Consider the following 17,467-nt stretch of genomic DNA (forward strand, 5'->3'; position numbering starts at 1 on the left):
GTTCTCTCTTGTTGGAGAGTGCCCAATTCAACACTCACCTAGTTCTTGCCTGACAGCAGCAAGAGGAGTCCAGGCAGTTGTGCTGGCTCTGCTGGCTCTGCAACCCATATGGAGGATTATTTATCTCCCACCATCTGCACTGGTGAACGAAATTCCTCTTGGGTGCTTTGGAGTGAAGTACAAAGTTTGGTAAATCCCACAAAGGAGCTCCTGTTGGTGTATGGATGTCTAATTTGTTGATTAAAAAGGAAGATAAAAAGGAGGAACATCATGCTGCCATGTTGTTGATGTCACTCTCCCAACGTATTTGTTGAGCTTCTACTCTGTTGCAGGTAGTGAGGTAGGCATTATAGACATAAAAGTGAACAAATCTTATATTCAAGTAGGCCAAACATACAATAAACAAATAAACAGCATAATTACAAATTATAAGGAGCCATGAGGAAAAAATCAAAGTAACATTAGAAATGAACTTGTGTCTGGAGGAGTGGGAAGCTCTTAGCTGAGTGGTCAACTTTGAGAACTGAAGGATTTTAACTGAAGGAAGGGACAAGATAGCTGTTGAAAGAACATTCTAGGCAGAGGGAACAGATACTGCAAAGCACTTTTTTTTAATTTTTTATTTTTTGGTGAGGAAGATTGGCCCTGAGCTAACATATGTTGCCAATCTTCCTCTTTTTGCTTGAAGAAGAGTGGCCGTGAGCTAACAACTGTGCCCATCTTCCTCTACTTTGTGTGTGCAATGCCACCACAGCATGGCTTGATGAGCAGTGTGTAGGTCCGTGCCCGGGATCCAAACCTGTGAACTCCGGGCCACTGAAGTGGAGCACATGAACTTAACCACTAAGCAACCAGGCCAGCCCCTGCAAAGCAATTTTTGAAGTGATTTTAATTCTTTGGTCAAATCAAGTTTGAGGGCAAGCCTATGCTCTGCACCTGGGTTGGTTCATTGATGGGAGGTTAGAAAACGGAAGTGTTGTTTCCTCTCTGGGAACAAGGTAAAGAAAGTACAGATGGGACACTGACCTGTGCAATCCCTTCCCATATCCTCCTGTTTGATTCCACATGTTGCAGGCATTAAGCTTTGTCCATACACTCCCAGGGCACCACCACAACTTTTTTCTAGAGGCTGATGCTCCTTTTGCTATAGGTATAGGTGCCATTGATGGTTTAGATAACCCCAAAGGGGAAGAGAAGTTACCGCTCCATTAGAGGGAGGTGGTAGTTTTATAAAATGGAATGAGCATGCAAAAGATTGATGGGGTTTATGGTATATATGGAATCCTCAGTGGAAAATGACATCACGAGTACTTCTGATATCCACAGAATGATAGATAATACATGTTATCCCATATTTGTTTTCCATTTTTTCCATAATAAAAGAATTTTTAGCTTAGTTTGTGGCAACACGGAATAATGATTACATTTTCTAGTCTCCCTTGCAGCTTGGCAGGGCCATGTAGCTGATTTCTAGCCAATGAGTTGCAAGCAGAAAGGATTTCACAATTTCCAGTCATCCCCTTAAAAGGAAAAGGCATGTTTTCCCTTTCTCCATTTCCCCAGTCCTACTAGCTATAATGTGAATGTGATAAGAAACTTGACACCATTCAGATGACGGAAAAACCCAAGAAATGTTGGAGTTACAAGACAAGAGCCTGGATATCCAAATATCTTGCAAAAATAGCCACAAACTGGCTAAGACTTTTACATGAAAGAGAAATACATTTCTATCTAGTTTAAGCCACAGTTCTATTAGTCACAGCTGAACCCGTAGCCTAACTAATACGACTTGTCAGCGTAGATTCAAAGGAAGAAAATGTGAAATTTTCAAGGGAAATTTTAGAGAAATATAGCCATCTAACTATGAACAGTATTCATAAGGTTCACATAACTTTGACATAGGTCTCAGAAAAATTTCAAAGTGTACATTTATGTAGATGCATTCTAATACTGCTCTAGGAGTATTGTTTAGTGGAGCATTTTGACCAAAATGTAGAAATTCAAGCTGTCAGCAGTGGTATTTTTACATTTAGTGGAGCTAAATGTACTGGACTCTTTCCCATGGGAGCCATAATAAATTTGGACCACGGAATCCCCGACCTGAATTCAACATTAGTCCCCATCACACTTCTGCAGTAGAAGGAAGGCTCATCTAAGAAAAACAGAGTCAGGTATATAGATGTTTTTATCTAAGTTGGAACTTGTTCAGATTGATCAAAAGAGAATTTTTATAGTTGTTGGGATTTAGTGTTTGATGTCATTACTGAAAAACACCTAAAATCAGGTGTTTTTCTTACCTTCTTATTTCTTATTTCTTACCTTCTCTTGATCATATATTGAATAGTTCATTTAAATGGTACTATAACTTATTAAACTACATAAAGATGGAACTATACAATGTATGAAATGTACTTTAATATAATCTAGGGTAAGGAGAGTGGGTGCAGGCATAGGGGAAAGAAGATAAGCCATGTATTGATGTTGGTTGAAGCTGAATAATTGGTACATGAGGGTTCATTATACTAATTGCTCTTCTTTTGAATACATTTGAACTTTTCCATAGTAAAAGTTCTTATATGAATCTGAATGAAAAAGTTAAACTTATTTAATGACATAAGGCAGTAATATGACTTCACATCATTTTTAACCCAGTATTACATGTTTCACTTTAGGCAAGCATGATGTGGAGAGTTTATAGTAAAACCACTTCCTTCATGCTTTTATTCCCTGAGACCAAAACTTGGACAATTATTGTTTCAAGCTGTTTTTATTTATATTTTTTTCTTATTATTAGATTAGCATTTTAAAAGGTATGAATGATACTGGTCTTTGTATAAGTTGTAGAGATTCAACATTGTTTAGAAAAGGCTGAAAAAAATCTCTCCAATGTGGGCTGGACTCAAACTTGAAAAGCAAAGATCTTAGGTGGGCCTCTCAGCACTGCTTCTGAAGCTTCCCCAAAAAAGAAGACACTGGGCTCAGGGCGATAGGCCTAATGATAGTCTCCCCCTCACCCCTCACCAAGGAGCAGTTGCTCTATTATTCTTTGAACAGGTCGAATAAGGCAAATGTAAGGCCTTAAATAAGGGCTTTGCCTATAGATGAGTCAGCAGATGTGCAATAAGGAGTTATATGAAGAGAACTTAGTCAACAAACAATAGAAAAAGAAATATGGTCTTGGCAAAATCGAATACATGGTTAAGACTGAGGAAGTTCTGCTGAGGAAATTGTCTGTGAAGTTCAACAAAATTACAACTCACTGCCTACCCCCCAAATACACATCACATCCTTGAATAACTGAGGAATGAGTAAATTAAAAGAGCCACATTTACTTGACAGTTTATCTCTCACTCCTCTCTCCCTCAAAATATGATAGTGAAGGCAATGAAGTACCTTCTGGGCTGGTTTCAGGAAGGTACAGGGGAGGCAGATACATGATTTGAGGACATTTGAAGCGTGGGGCAGATCCGTATTTATATCCCATTATTTTCTTTAGGTCTACCAAAACATCAGAAATTTCCCCTTAGGAAAGCCTTTACCACGTCCTAGGAAAATCTTTCTGCAACAGCCAAAATGCATAATTCCTAACAACTGGGTTATTACAGAAGATACCTGGGCTTCCTGAAATTACTAGGGATGTAGGTGAGATGAGGAGGGAGTTGCTAAAGTGGAAGAAGGAGAACTAGGATGAGAGGAGGGTCAGAGACAATTGTCCTGACTTCATATTTTTTTTAAGTAGATGTTTTAGGAAGAGCAGAGGGAGACAGTGGAGGATGGGATTTTTCCTTGCCAATCAACAGGAAAAATCAGACTGTCAGATCTTAACAACCCTTAAGACTAAAGAGGAAACATCCCGTTTGTCACCTCATCTCCTTTTCTGTCCACAGACTATACTCTAGCAAATATAGGGCTTTAAATCAGTCAGATAAACTAGGTCAACAAGTGAGGATGGGGAATAATCTTAGTAGGGTGAGGATAGTAAAGAATCTATTTATGGGAGTAGTAGATAGCAGAGGTGGTGTAGGATGGGGAAATGGCTCATCTTTCCATTTGACAATAGAATGCACGCCTCCAGGGAGAGTAGAGCATCATGGGACTTTTATCCATGTGTGTGAGAACACTGACAAAGATCCTCAAGTATATCAGTTTGCTGAAAAAATGACTAAATATACATTGAGTTCTGGAGGCAGAAAATTTCCATGTAATTACAGAGACCATATTTATTATTAAAATGCATCTTATAAATTATAGATGTAAATAAATTCCAAGTGCAACATTTTAACAGTGTTTTGGAAGTGAAAACAAAAAGATGACATAAAAATGAAGTTGCACAAGAGTTCCACTTATGCACCATTTCAGACCAAGGTAGCTTGACCTGTTGTTCCTAGGGCAGATGGCTCCTTTTCACAGAATTACAGGTTAATAGAATTAGCTGCTTAACGGAATGACAATGAAAACATATAAACTATTTGAGTATAACGATAATAACAATAACAATAATGACAATAACATGGAAATCACTCCAAATTCAAAATCTCTCTCGTTGGAATAATTATGTGTATATTTTGGAATCAGAACTCAAATAACTTTATATAGGAAATGTAAATTTATTTATCTTGAATTGTATATTGCTGTAGTTGAGAGTGTTTGCTTTTTGCACCCTGATTTCATTGAACCCAGAGAGTGATAAATAGGAGGTTTGGAGAGATTTTCCAATGAAAGGAGAAGCTCAGAGAGGAGGCTGCTGTCTGGACAGCAGCTGCAGCAGTACTTCTTGCCTAGTTTAGACTTTTCTCTGGCAATTAGGTCCAGAGTTGGAAGAAGAAAAGTCAAAAATAAAAAGAAAACGAGCAGAGATCTTAGAAACTGATAGCCAAACTTGTGGATATATTTCTTAGAATTTAGCATCCCCATTATGGTAAGCAAAGTAGGTGATCATTTACTATATGTAATCTGAAAGGCACTGCTGTAAGACCCACTTTCTTCAAAACATCTTCCCCTCCAGTCTGCTTCAGTGTCTTTAATCCTTCCATTAAAAGTGAAGGATTAACTTTTTTTTTTTTTTAAATTGTGTATTTTTCAATGTAGTTTAATACTGTATTTTTCTTTTTCTTTTTTTTGTGAGGAAGATCGGCCCTGAGCTAACATCTGCCAATCCTCCTCTTTTTGCTGAGGAAGCCTGTCCCTGGGCTAACATCTGTGCCTATCTTCCTCCACTTTATATGGGACGCCGCCACAGCATGGCTTGACAAGCAGTGCGTCGGTGTGCACCTGGGATCGAACCGGCGAACCCCGGGCCGCCACAGCAGAGTGCATGCACTTAACCGCTTGCGCCACTGGGCCGGCCCCTGAAGGATTAACATTTTGAGTTAAGGCTTATCCCTAAAGCCTAGATTTCAGATATCCCTAGCAAATTAATTTTAAGCTAACATTAGTCATTAGCACCTTAGTGTGAATAAATTGGTCAGATTACTGACTAGAAGAACAAGGGAATAGGACAGAAAACAAAACATATTGGTGATGAGGAGGGGTAGATAAAGTAAATCACAGTACTGAATACAAACCTAGATGGGCAGGCTTAAGGAGAAGGGGTGGTCCTAGCTAAGCAGCATAAGAATAGTGGACACTTGTTGTCTCTTTGAATGATGTAAATGATCTGCAAGGGCTTCTGGACTGCCTAATAAATGGGCTCTAACCTCAACCATTCTTCTAAGAAGTTCAGTAATCTCCTGAAAATATATCATCTCCCCTTTAAAAAAAATACGTTTAAAGTGAAATTAATATGCTAATAAAAATAAATCACTGGTCTCTCAAAACGACCCCTAAGAAGTGTAATTCATGCTAATCTAAAAATAGTAAACACATATAATACAGACAAGACCCTTCCAAGTACCCACAAAATTGTTACTTGTGATCCCATTACAACACTAAATTATATTCAAATACAAATAACTTCAAAGCAAACAGACCAGACACAGTTACAGTTACCCTTTTTAAAACACAATTTAACATTCATTTAATACATCAAAATATGTACCTTACAACGTATAATTAGGAGATAAATAGATATACTATTGCTAGCAGCACAAAATCAGTCTTCTAATAGGGTATTATTTTAACAACAAAGTACAAACAAAATCGACACTTGTCCAGAGAAAACATTTGAAAAAATTTCCATTCATCTTAGACATTAGAATTAATTTTGATTTCACCAGTTTCCCCCAAACATATTAGTATCATAACTGTGTGCCTAAAACAACTCCCTTCCTCTAAATATGATGGAGCCTTTGGTTGATTTTCACATTCCTTCCAGATGACAAGTAGCATGTCTTCATCATATAGCACACAGATTTTAAATAGAGCATTTTTTTTCAAGTTAGAGCTTTTTGGTAAAACATGTTTCAAAGTATTCTAATATTTAAGACCTCAGGCTTAATTACTACTCATACCCTCGGTCTGTTTCCTGCATACTAGTAGCAAACAGATAGCAGGCAAGGCATTGTAAGGCAGTCCAATGCTGCCAAAATTAATCTTCTGCACTTTTCTCCAAAGGTGAAAGAATTACCTTCCCCAGCTGCTGGGAGGTAGACAGTGCAAGCCACAGAATGGTATGACTGGGGCAAAGCTGGACCAAAAAAATTACTGAAGACTCCAGGGTCCACATGCGTGGCTGCCTCCAAACCCTACTCTGGCTTACAAAGGTGGCTTGACAGTTGCCACCCAACTTGAAGTAAGAAATACAATGTGACAGGGCTTTTAAGAGGTGTATCCAACTCTACTTCATCTTTCCACTCTGGCCTAAGCTTAATAATTAATTAGTGCACTACTTCTTCCATAGGCTCAGACAGTGCAGTAACCTGCCAGAGGTACCTCAACGTCACTCTAGAAGCATGGTGGAAACTTCCTCTTCTAGGCAGGTCCATACATCTCCAGGGGTGTTCTTTGGAAATAGTTTAAAAGAACGAGAATGGTGATTGTCTCCTCTCTGCTGTCTCCTTGACCTATACAGGCAATTCGCGTCACATTGTATGGACTTTGACAAGCTAACTGCCCTGGGTAGATTCAATATGGCATCTTATATAATCACAGAGAGTTATTGTATGTGAATCTGTCTCTTGTTCTCACTTTAAACATACAAGAGGCTCGAGCTCAGATTTTTATTCTAGGAATAGGCTTGACAGATGATGTTTCATATTGACATTGAAATGAAGGAAATAGCTATTTGAGTCTTCAAACCCGAGAGTGTAATCACACATGAGACATAAAAATGGTCCCATGTTTATAACACTTTTGTTTCCCCAGAATAATATATTGTCCATCCTACTTAAATTACAACCAAAAATATGATATTGCAATGTAAACTGTGATTACTAGTATAAATAGACAGCTACATTGCCTCTAAAATACAAAGAGACTCAGTGTCCATTGTAACAAAACTAAGCCCTTATTATGACCCCAAGCTAACAGTCTCTCTGTGTCTTAGGTTCACAGATAAAACTGCAGATTTTATTTGAGAGCATATGTCTATAGGATGTCACTGAAGTTTTATAGTTTGTCTTAAAGACTTGATGACAAATTACTACATGTACGAGTCAACATCAATGATGGTGAAGTATAATGCTTTAAATTGGTTCTGTTATGAAGAAGTGAATTCCTTATATAGATAACATAGAGCATAACTGAAAAGCTGTGAGTACTTCCTGTGATTACTTCTCAGTGGCTTGGGGTATTGCAAATGTGTTCTGATATACTTGCATTTCGACCACATTCAGTTATTTTTATTTTTTAGCATAACTCAGTTGTCAGGGTGGAAGTGGTATGGTTGCTCACAAAGGATTTTGCATGGAGTTGGATGCTATCATGCAAATCTTGTCTTGAAAGCCGTCTTCTGAACTCATTAGTGGTGAAGTAGTATATAACTGGGTCAAGGCAGGAATTCAGACTAGCAAGACACAGGGCAACAGAATGAAATATTAGAATCACCTTTCTGGCTAGGCAGCTGTTAATTTCATTGGACTTGACCAAGAAATCTAAAGGAAAACTGAAGTGATAAGGTGCAAAGCAAATTAGGAATACTCCCGCACAGGTTAGAATCATCTTCAAGGCTTTCTTTTTCTCTCCAAGGTCTTGAGTCACAGGATATTTATCTTGCAGTGATAAAACTGTCTTCCAGGTACAATATAGGACAATCAGAAGAGGAGTGACAAACCCAATCAACTCGCCAATGGTCATCATGGCAACAGACTGGGCCAGATTGACATTCCTGGTAGGAAGATCTACAAAGCATTTGGTTCTGTTGCCTGGAGTGTCATCACTGGTTCTGAGGAGAGGAAAGAGCAGACAGGCAAGGCAGATAATCAGCCAGCCAGCAATGCTGACGTATAGGTCATATTTCTGTTTGCAGTCATTGAAGCGAAAGGGGTACATGAGAAACCAAAATCGTCGCACACTGATGCAGACCAAGAAGTAGATGCTTGCATACATGTTGACATACTTCAGGTAGAAACAGAACATGCACAGGCCAGGCCCAAATGGCCAGTCATGATTCAAGTAGTAAAAGATCCTCAGTGGCAGGGAGAGAACTTGTAGTAAGTCAGCAATGGCTAAGTTTATCATGAATATCACAGCCCGTTTGGTTTCTTTCATATAGCCATAAAATACCCACAAGGCTAATATGTTCCCTATGAGACCTGGCACAAGAATAACAGTGTATGTCACTGCATAGATAAAGTATCGAAAATCTGTATTGTCTCCATCTGGCCCAGCACATGTGTCATTAGCAGGCATATTTATTTCTGGGGAAACTGTCTTTGCCAAATGGTGATTCAGAACCTAAATTCACAATCAAATGCTGCTCTTTCTAAAAGACTGATCATCGATAGGTTGGAGAAACTGAGTATAAAATAACCTTGTTACTGCATCGATCTGAGCCTCTACACATGATTTGGAGGTTTTTCAAAGAACTATCTGCCTGCTTGCTGGGGATTTGTCTATAGTAACTACATGCAAATCTAGTGTACAAGCACAGATGACAAGCTGTTAAAATTTTTTCCTCTTGTTTACTCTGTTATAAGGCCTTCTGGGACGTCACAACAGTTGATCCTCTCCCATTTGGATCGTGAATGTGCCATATAGCAGCTCTTCAAATTCCCATGTGACGATAGCCATCTCTTTACAGGTGTTTGGCAAGCTGTTTTTCTTTTTTTGGCTCACATAGAAGAAAGGTTTGTTTTAGTACTCAGTGGGTCCGCAACTCTTCAGAGATGATTAACTTAGATCAGCGTTTGGGGGACTCTTTCAGTTATGTTGAAAGCTAAAAAGTGGAAAACAAAGGCAGAGCTGCAAGTGAAAAAAAATAAGCCAATTATTATCTGGCACTTTTTGCAAAAATAAAAAGCCTATGTGTAGAAAAATCTATTAGTATGAATGGAAAGTTCTGATGTGAGTGAGGGTGATAAGCCACAGTTTCTATAAGAAACTTTAGAACCATATGAACATATAGCTAGAAGGAACCTGAGGGGTAAGCTAGCCCCTTGCTCCTCCAAATGTGATCCCTGAAGCAGCATTACTTGAGAGCTTGTTAGAAATGCAGAAGAATCTCATGCCCCACCTGAGACCTGCTGAATCACAATCTGCTGTTTAACAAGAACCACAGGTGATTCTTATGCATATTAACATTTGAGAGGCTCTGATTTAGATCATTGCTTCACAGACCTCATGGATTGCCAGAGTCATCTGGAGAAGTTTAAAAAAAAACCCACATCTTTCCATAGCTTTCCCAGTATCTCCTCCAGAGATTCTGATTCAGCATGTACGGCCCGAAATTTGTTTTTTTTTAAATCTCCCCATATGATTCAGATATAGCCAACCCAGCATTGGTCCTTGAACCATCATTTAGGGGCCACAATTTGGTCCAAATACTTCCCAGATGTCTGAAAATAAGTGGCAACCAGCCTCTCTTTAAATACTTCTATTTACATGGGTCATTTAGTCACCTCTCAATTATCCAAGACAACAGACCATAGCACCGGTACAGAGAATCAAAATCCTCAGAAAGTTGACTCAGCTGGGTCCATAACCTTTGGTTCTGAGGTAAACAAATTTTTGCTTAGGGACCTGGATAGTTGCCTCAAGGCTGCTGAAATCCAGGAGGACTTAACTGACTTTAAAGATATGTGGAAAGAACAAAAATGAAATAGAAATTATGAAACATACTGCTTTGGATTATCAAATCCATGTGGATTATCAAATCCATGTGGGTTTGAAGTGTGCTTGATTCAGCCCCTGAAGGAATTTTTCTTGTTATTATTTTGCCTCAATTGCCCTGTAAGTAAAATAGTATGTTTTTTACTTACAAATAGTTTTGTTCAGAGATACGGTGCTCACTTTAATTAAAAGCCCTGATGAATGATATGAACTATGGATTCAGATTGAAGAGGCTAAATACTTGAGATTTCTCAGATAAGGAAGAAGTAGAGAGATGGTGTTATAAAATACAGGGAAGCAAATCTGTAAAGAATAACATCGATATTGAAAGAGTGGTTAAAATTAGAGGTTGTTCAGCTCCCAAACTGAAATACATCTTTGAAATATTTTAACAGGTAGTGATTTTGATTAGGTGACAGGCAAAATGAGGTGGCAGACCAAAAAGTCAAAAGCCCTGGGTTTTCCACTTCCTCTTAGCTATTTATATAAAAATCATTGCTTGCTAATGTCAGTGATTAGACATTAGAATTTTACAAATATACGTCCAATCAACCTCTACTGAATATTCACCTCTCCTGTCACAGCCAATAACTCTTAAATCTATGTCTCATCCGAGCTGTAGCTCTCTTTCCAACTATATATAAGACCTCTTCTCTTGAATGTTTCATCATCACCTCAAAATTCAGCATGTGAAAGTGAAGTCATCTTTTGTATTTTATTAAATTATGTCACATCTTGTCAAATCATGTTATCTCTTTATAAAAATCTCCTAATGACTTTTCATCTCACTCAGAGGAAATATCAAAGTTCTTACAATCGCCTACATCATACTACATGATCCAATTACATACTGGATAATCCCCATGTACATACTACATGATCCCCAGTTAACTCTTCTGAGTTCACCTCCTAAGACTCTCCCCTTGCATTCTGCTCGAGCCACTTTTCCATTTTCTTTCTGTTAGGTGAACAAACCATGCACACTCCTGCCTCAAAGCCTTTGAATTGGCAGTTACCTGTGTGGAGAATGCTTTTCTTTTTCACTTGTTTCACTTCCCAGTTATTTACTTGTTTCACTTCCTCACCTCCTTCAGATCTTTACCAAAATGTCACCTTTTCATGAGGCTTTCCCTGATCTTCCTATTTAAAACTGTAGCTCTCTTCCTACAATCTCCATCTCCCTTCAGTATTTATTTTATCCATTATCAATCATAACTAACATAGTCTATGATTTTTTACTTATTCATTTTGTTTTTATATATTTTCCCTACTAGAATGTAAAGTCCATGAAGACAGGGATTCTTGTGTGTTTTGTTTACTTGCTGTATACCAGAACCAAGGACTGTACAAGACACAAAGTAAGCGCTCTGTATTTGTTGAATGAAATAATTTTAGTAACATATGTATGATGCTGGATAAAAATTGGACTGTTAGTAGTGAATACAATGCAGTCTACACAGAAACTGAAATGTAGTAATATCTCCCCGAAATTTACACAATGTTGTAAGCCAATATGACCTCAATAAAATAATTAAAAATAAATTATTTGACTTTAAAAATCATCATATTTCAAACAAATATCATTTCTCAAAACTTCAAACCATATTCCGCTCTAGACTTCCTTATTGCTATTAAGTTCACCAATATTTTCCCAGGTTGTCTCAAAGTCTTGGAAACACTGACTCTTTGTCACCAATTCTCCACTTACACACAAGTTCCTAAGGGGGAGATAGCATACTATGGGGGAAATAATGTATGTTTAGGAATCAGAATGACCTGGGTTTAAATTCTTGCTCTTTCAATTAATAGCTATGTGACTTTGGATATATCACTAAACCTCTCTGATTCTTAATTTTCTCTTTGGTAATAATCATCATAGTACCTAACTTACAGAGTCAGTGTGAGAATTAAATGAGCTGCTGTATGTAATCCATTTAGCATAGTGTCTGGTACATAATAAGTGCTCAATAAACAGTTATTATAACTGATATTATTACTATTTTCTGCAACTGCATTGTTTCTGATAACCATCTCATTTTTAAAATTTGCATTGTTTCTACTCTAGTTCAGGCCCTTATTACTTAATTTGTCTCCCCATCCCTTATCTTTTCCTACTCCATTCTACATAATGCTGTCAGATATTTTTTTTTTTCCTAAGGTGAGCTCTTTAAAAAGCATTAATGGCTCCCTATTGCCCAACAAATCACAAAGCACATAGTTTGGAAGTCAATGGCTTCCTTAAATACAGTGCCATCCACCTTTAGAGCTTTGTCTCCCACTACTCCCCTAACATGCCCAGCACTGTAGCTAAACTGAGCTCCTTACTATTCAAACTGATCTGTTTTGTTTTTTCACAGACAGCTTTTGCTCATTCTGCTACTTCAGCTTGGAATATCTTCTCTTTGCAGATCAGTCCTACCTATTTGTAAAGGCCTTTCTAAAATTTCCTGTTCTTCATGAAAACTTTTGTGGTTAACTCAACACTGTTATGCTAGCCCCCTTTTTAAATCCCCATTTATACCTCTCTTAAAGCACCTACCTTCCTCTGCTTTTTGGTTAGTAATTTGTGTCTGTGTCTTATTTGTGACCCTGCCCCCCTGCCCACCCTACCCTACCAAAGCTAGGCCAGAAACTCCTTGAAGTCAGGTGCTGGGTATCATATACCTCTATATCCCCTGGAGAACCTAGAACCATGTTTGGAATGTGGTGGGTTCATCCAATATTTATTCAGCAAATATTTATTCAGCATCTACCATTTGCCAGGCACCATGCTTGGTACTGGGGTTATAGACTGTGGAAAAAGGCACATGATCGCTGTCTTCTTGGACCTTATAGTCTAGTGATGGATAATGCCACAAAATATGAAAAATGTGGTCATAGGCAATGTACAGTGTACTGTATAAGCACAAAAGAGGGGAACCCACTAAAATATTAAGGACGTATTTCTTTAAGTGAACTGAACTTAAAGTCAAGACTACCCTCCTGAAAGCTGTACTTTTCCTGTTGGTCATTCCCTCATTAGCCACATATTAATGCAATTTCATCTGTATATCCCAGCCTGTAACCTTGAAATGCTTCTGAATAGTGCAGCTCCCTTAAGATTTCTCTGGCTTTCTCCTGGGAGACCTGATGGTTCTTTCCCTTTGTTATGATAACATTATTTTCTAGTGGGGAAAAGTTGCCTGGGATGATTGAAAAGGCTTTCAAACATGGAAAAACCCCTAGTTAGCTGTGCTATAATAAATACATATACTCCTTTATTTAAGAGTGATGAGACAAAAGATGAAGGAGGCATTTTTTCAGAGCATACCACTATTTTTTGAGATTTTCCTTTCTCAGGAAAAAAATTCATATTGTAACAGACATTGGGACAGTCTCCAAGTTTGAATAGATATTTATTTGAAGGACCCCTTGAGCAAGGACCCAGACCCCTTGAGCAAATTTTTTCTTGCTTTGCGAGCCTATTCTTCCTTAATTTTGCTTACTTTCTTGGGAAGAGGAAAAAAGAAGAGAAAAAATGAAACTGATAGTCTGAATTTAGCCTGATTTCCAGAAATCTATAGGTTAGAAACTATGTCATATGGAGGTCTCGTGGGAAGTTATCTTTATTTATGTTTATTTTATTATGTTATTTATATATGTTTATTTCATTAGCTTTATGTTTTTTAATGTTTATTTATGTTTATCCGAAACTGAAGCTTCACTAAATTTTACTCATGATATGGTTCAAGAGTATGTTCCAGCAATATTATATCTTTGGTTGCTTATCCAGGGAAAACCTGGTTCAAATGAATATCAGAGATAGCTTTCTGTGTCATTTTAACTGAGACTTCCTCTGAGCAAGTTATTGTCTATGAAGATGTTAGACTTTCCCCCATCAAAATGTGTTTCTGTATTTTAATAAAGGAAAGTAAATTATTAAAAATACTAGATCGGGCCGGCCCCGTGGCTTAGCGGTTAAGTGTGCACGCTCTGCTACTGGCGGCCTGGGTTCGGATCCCGGGCGTGCACCGAAGCACTGCTTGTCTGGCCATGCTGAGGCCGCGTCCCACATACAGCAACTAGAAGGATGTGCAACTATGACATACAACTATCTACTGGGGCTTTGGGGGAAAAAAAAGGAGGAGGATTGGCTATAGATGTTAGCTCAGAGCTGGTCTTCCTCAGCAAAAAGAGGAGGATTAGCATGGATGTTAGCTCAGGGCTGATCTTCCTCACAAAAAAAAAAAAATATACTAGATCATCAAATGACCTAATTTTTAGTGGTGGTCTTCGAGACATATTAGTGGAAAGTTAAGGCTATATTTTGGAGTGTGGAGCCTTGCCTGGCAACCATCCAATGACACATCATAGGCAACCAATTGCTGAAAAGCCAACTTTATTTTAGAGTTCTGGTTACATATACACTTTAGTAAGCCAAGAAAAAGCAGACCTAGTGCTGCAAGTGACTGCAAATGATGTGTGGCTGAACAAGGTGTGTACATGTGTGTGGGAGGCAATTGTACCATTATGATATCTGAGTAATCACAAATATTGGACAGAAAAGAGCGGAACAGTTTCTTTCTGATTCTAATCAGCACACATAGCAAATCTCAGGGCTTCTTTTTCACTTTTGAAAATCTTTAGAGTCAAATAGCTTACAATCTTTCCAGGAAACCTGTCTAGCAACTGCATCTAGGTGAAGAGCTGACTATAATGCAGTAAGTAAATACTAAGGAAAGTCTTTGCCTGGCTAATTCTCCTAGGGAATTTAACAGTTCTGCCGTATTATATATTCCACCAGAATTTTTATTTTAAAGAGGGCGTTCTGCCTGGATGTCACATCCAGTCAGGCTCCCAAGTTCTCTTATCTTTAACACCTTCTATGACTCCCCTATAGGCCAACTTCATGAAGGGAGGAAATACCTATGTGTGGACAATGCAGTTATTGTGACCATTGCCATTTTGCCAGGAAGTTCTTTCACTTAGCTAAGTCTAAATGTCTCTTCTGAGATCTGAAGCCCATTTCCTCTTCAGCAGATAGTGCATCTTGTTCCGCTGCTCTGAGTAGTACTCTTTTAATTACCTGGAAACAGCAAGAAGGTCATCACTCAGCCTCACATCACTAGTGAATAATGCCCAGTCATGTTGCCTTTTGTCAGATATCCTAGTTTGCAATAATTTCATATCCTGGGGACCAGGGTACACCAATTGGTATTAGGGGTGAGTGACTCCAGAGGCTATTGAAATCTGTACTGATAATTAATAATTACTTTAGCCACTGTTTACTTCCTTGCTCCTACCATCCATTAAAAAATGTTAGTTTGTTCTTACACAGCTGCCACCTCTCAGGGTCTTGCTCTTATCCACGTGATTCATATGTGTCTGTTTTTATTCTTTCCCTTTTTATTAAGCAGGGTTTCTCAAAATGTGGTCCCTGGGTTAAGTGGAGTGCATGTTAAAAATGAATATTCCCAGATGGACTGAATCTTAATTGTCAAAGGATGGCACCAAGGTATTTACATTTTAGCAAGCATTCCAGAGAACCAAATCTGAGAGCCTTCAAATCTGAGAGTCTTCCTTGAGTGATAAAAGGTAATAACAATATCAATTCTGTCATTTTGTTAAGCTCTATAGCCAAACTAGGTTCTTGCAGGCATTTACTGTGCTTTCCTGTCTCCATTGCCTTTGTTCTTGATTTTCCCTCTGCTTAAAATGCTCTATCCCACCTTTTCCTTTTGAAATCCTGCCTGTCCTCCAAGACCACTATAAAAAAAATGCTAGGGCCGGCCCCGTGGCTTAGCGGTTAAGTGCGCGCGCTCCGCTGCTGGCGGCCCGGGTTCGGATCCCGGGTGCGCACCGACTCACTGCTTCTCCGGCCATGCTGAGGCTGTGTCCCACATGCAGCAACTAGAAGGACGTGCAGCTATGACATACAACTATCTACTGGGGCTTTGGGGAAAAAAATAAATAAATAAAATTATAAAAAAAAAAAAAAAAAAAAATGCTACCTTCTTCTTGAAGGCGTTCAATATCTTCTACCTGGTTGTGATCATACCCACCTGTAAACTCCCTTAGCACTTTGTTTGTATTAGAAATATGCTTCCTTCTTATCCATTCCACAAAATTTTGAGCTCCTTACCAGCAAAAACCATGTTTTATTGACCTTTATAATCCTCCATCCCTAAAGTGCCCAGCTACTTTGCATGTAGTAGGAACTCAATTAGATTCAACTAAGTTTATTGAACATCTAGACCAGAGCTTAATATAATGGGATGATCCTTTTATGTCTCATATATGCTACATTCTTTTGTAAACAGTTTGAATATAGCTCCATTTTGTTGACTATTGTTTAGTTTGTGATTCATAGTGGATCTCAAATATTTATTTATACATGGTTAAAATACTAGAGAAAGTAGTAAATCACTTCTGATAGGTACTATAAAACACTGAGCAGATAGTTTAGAATTACACGTCGCGAAATATGTGACTATCAGTGTCTTCTGTTTTTTTTTTACCACTCTGGGTGTGTGTATCCTAACTCTCTATTTAAAATGTAAGTTACCATTTTACCAAGTTCCATTTTACATGTTAAATTTCAAATGTTTTCACTTTGTAGAAGTGATGAGAAGATCACAAGTTATATTACAGTGGGAAAACTGTATGTATTTCCTGTTCTCAGTGCCGACATGGCTGTGGGGATTTTCCTCAGCTTTTCTGAATGTTCATCTTGTGTCTCAGACCAGACGTGAGCATTTGGACAAGAAGGGAGATTTTTTTTTAAGGAAAGGTATAAGCTTCCAAGCTTACATAAAATAAGCTAAGGTCCAAGATAATCAGGTTCTTCTGGCCCTTTTCACTTTTTTGCAGGGCTTTTCTTGCAATTTTCTCTTTGAGAGTGTGCCCTATCCAGTGCTTCTCAGGATTAATAGGCTGCGAAAGTAGAGGAGTAAACCCACCTTATAGGGTCTGGTAGAAAAAGAAAGGGTGGAGTGGAAAAATTAAACCAGTCTCCAGGGACTCACCCCAGAGTTGGCCTTGATTTTGGGTGTAGGTGGTTACCTAATGTGGTGTAATTTCAAGGGTTGCCAAAAAGCCCTCCTTTAAGAAAAAAGAAAGGAAAAATTCTTTCCCACTTGTTGACTGGGGCCCAAACTCCTTTTTCTTAAGGATAAGACTTTTGCCCTATAGAAGGAGTTTAGGCTTGGAATGCCAGACTCCCCGCTTTAAAGATGGAGTCCAGGAACATAAACCTGGCAACTTTTCCTGAGGGATTGTCAGC

General features: G+C 38.4%; 1 protein-coding gene across 1 annotated transcript in view; it reads right to left on the minus strand.

The window, feature by feature from the left end:
• Positions 1 to 4,205: 4,205 nt before the first annotated feature.
• Positions 4,206 to 17,467, minus strand: part of GPR174 (G protein-coupled receptor 174) — a 34,139-nt gene continuing 20,877 nt past the window's right edge. Inside the window, exon 3 of the mRNA XM_087427621.1 lies at positions 4,206 to 9,339. Coding sequence (XP_087283747.1) covers positions 7,786 to 8,787 — 1,002 coding nt within the window. The 5' untranslated portion in view covers positions 8,788 to 9,339 and the 3' untranslated portion in view covers positions 4,206 to 7,785. The remainder of the gene's footprint in view (positions 9,340 to 17,467) is intronic.

This window comes from Ceratotherium simum, chromosome X (genome assembly GCF_057802395.1).
Source record: "Ceratotherium simum simum isolate JZ-2026a chromosome X, ASM5780239v1, whole genome shotgun sequence".
In the NCBI taxonomy this organism is placed as follows: Eukaryota; Metazoa; Chordata; class Mammalia; order Perissodactyla; family Rhinocerotidae; genus Ceratotherium; species Ceratotherium simum.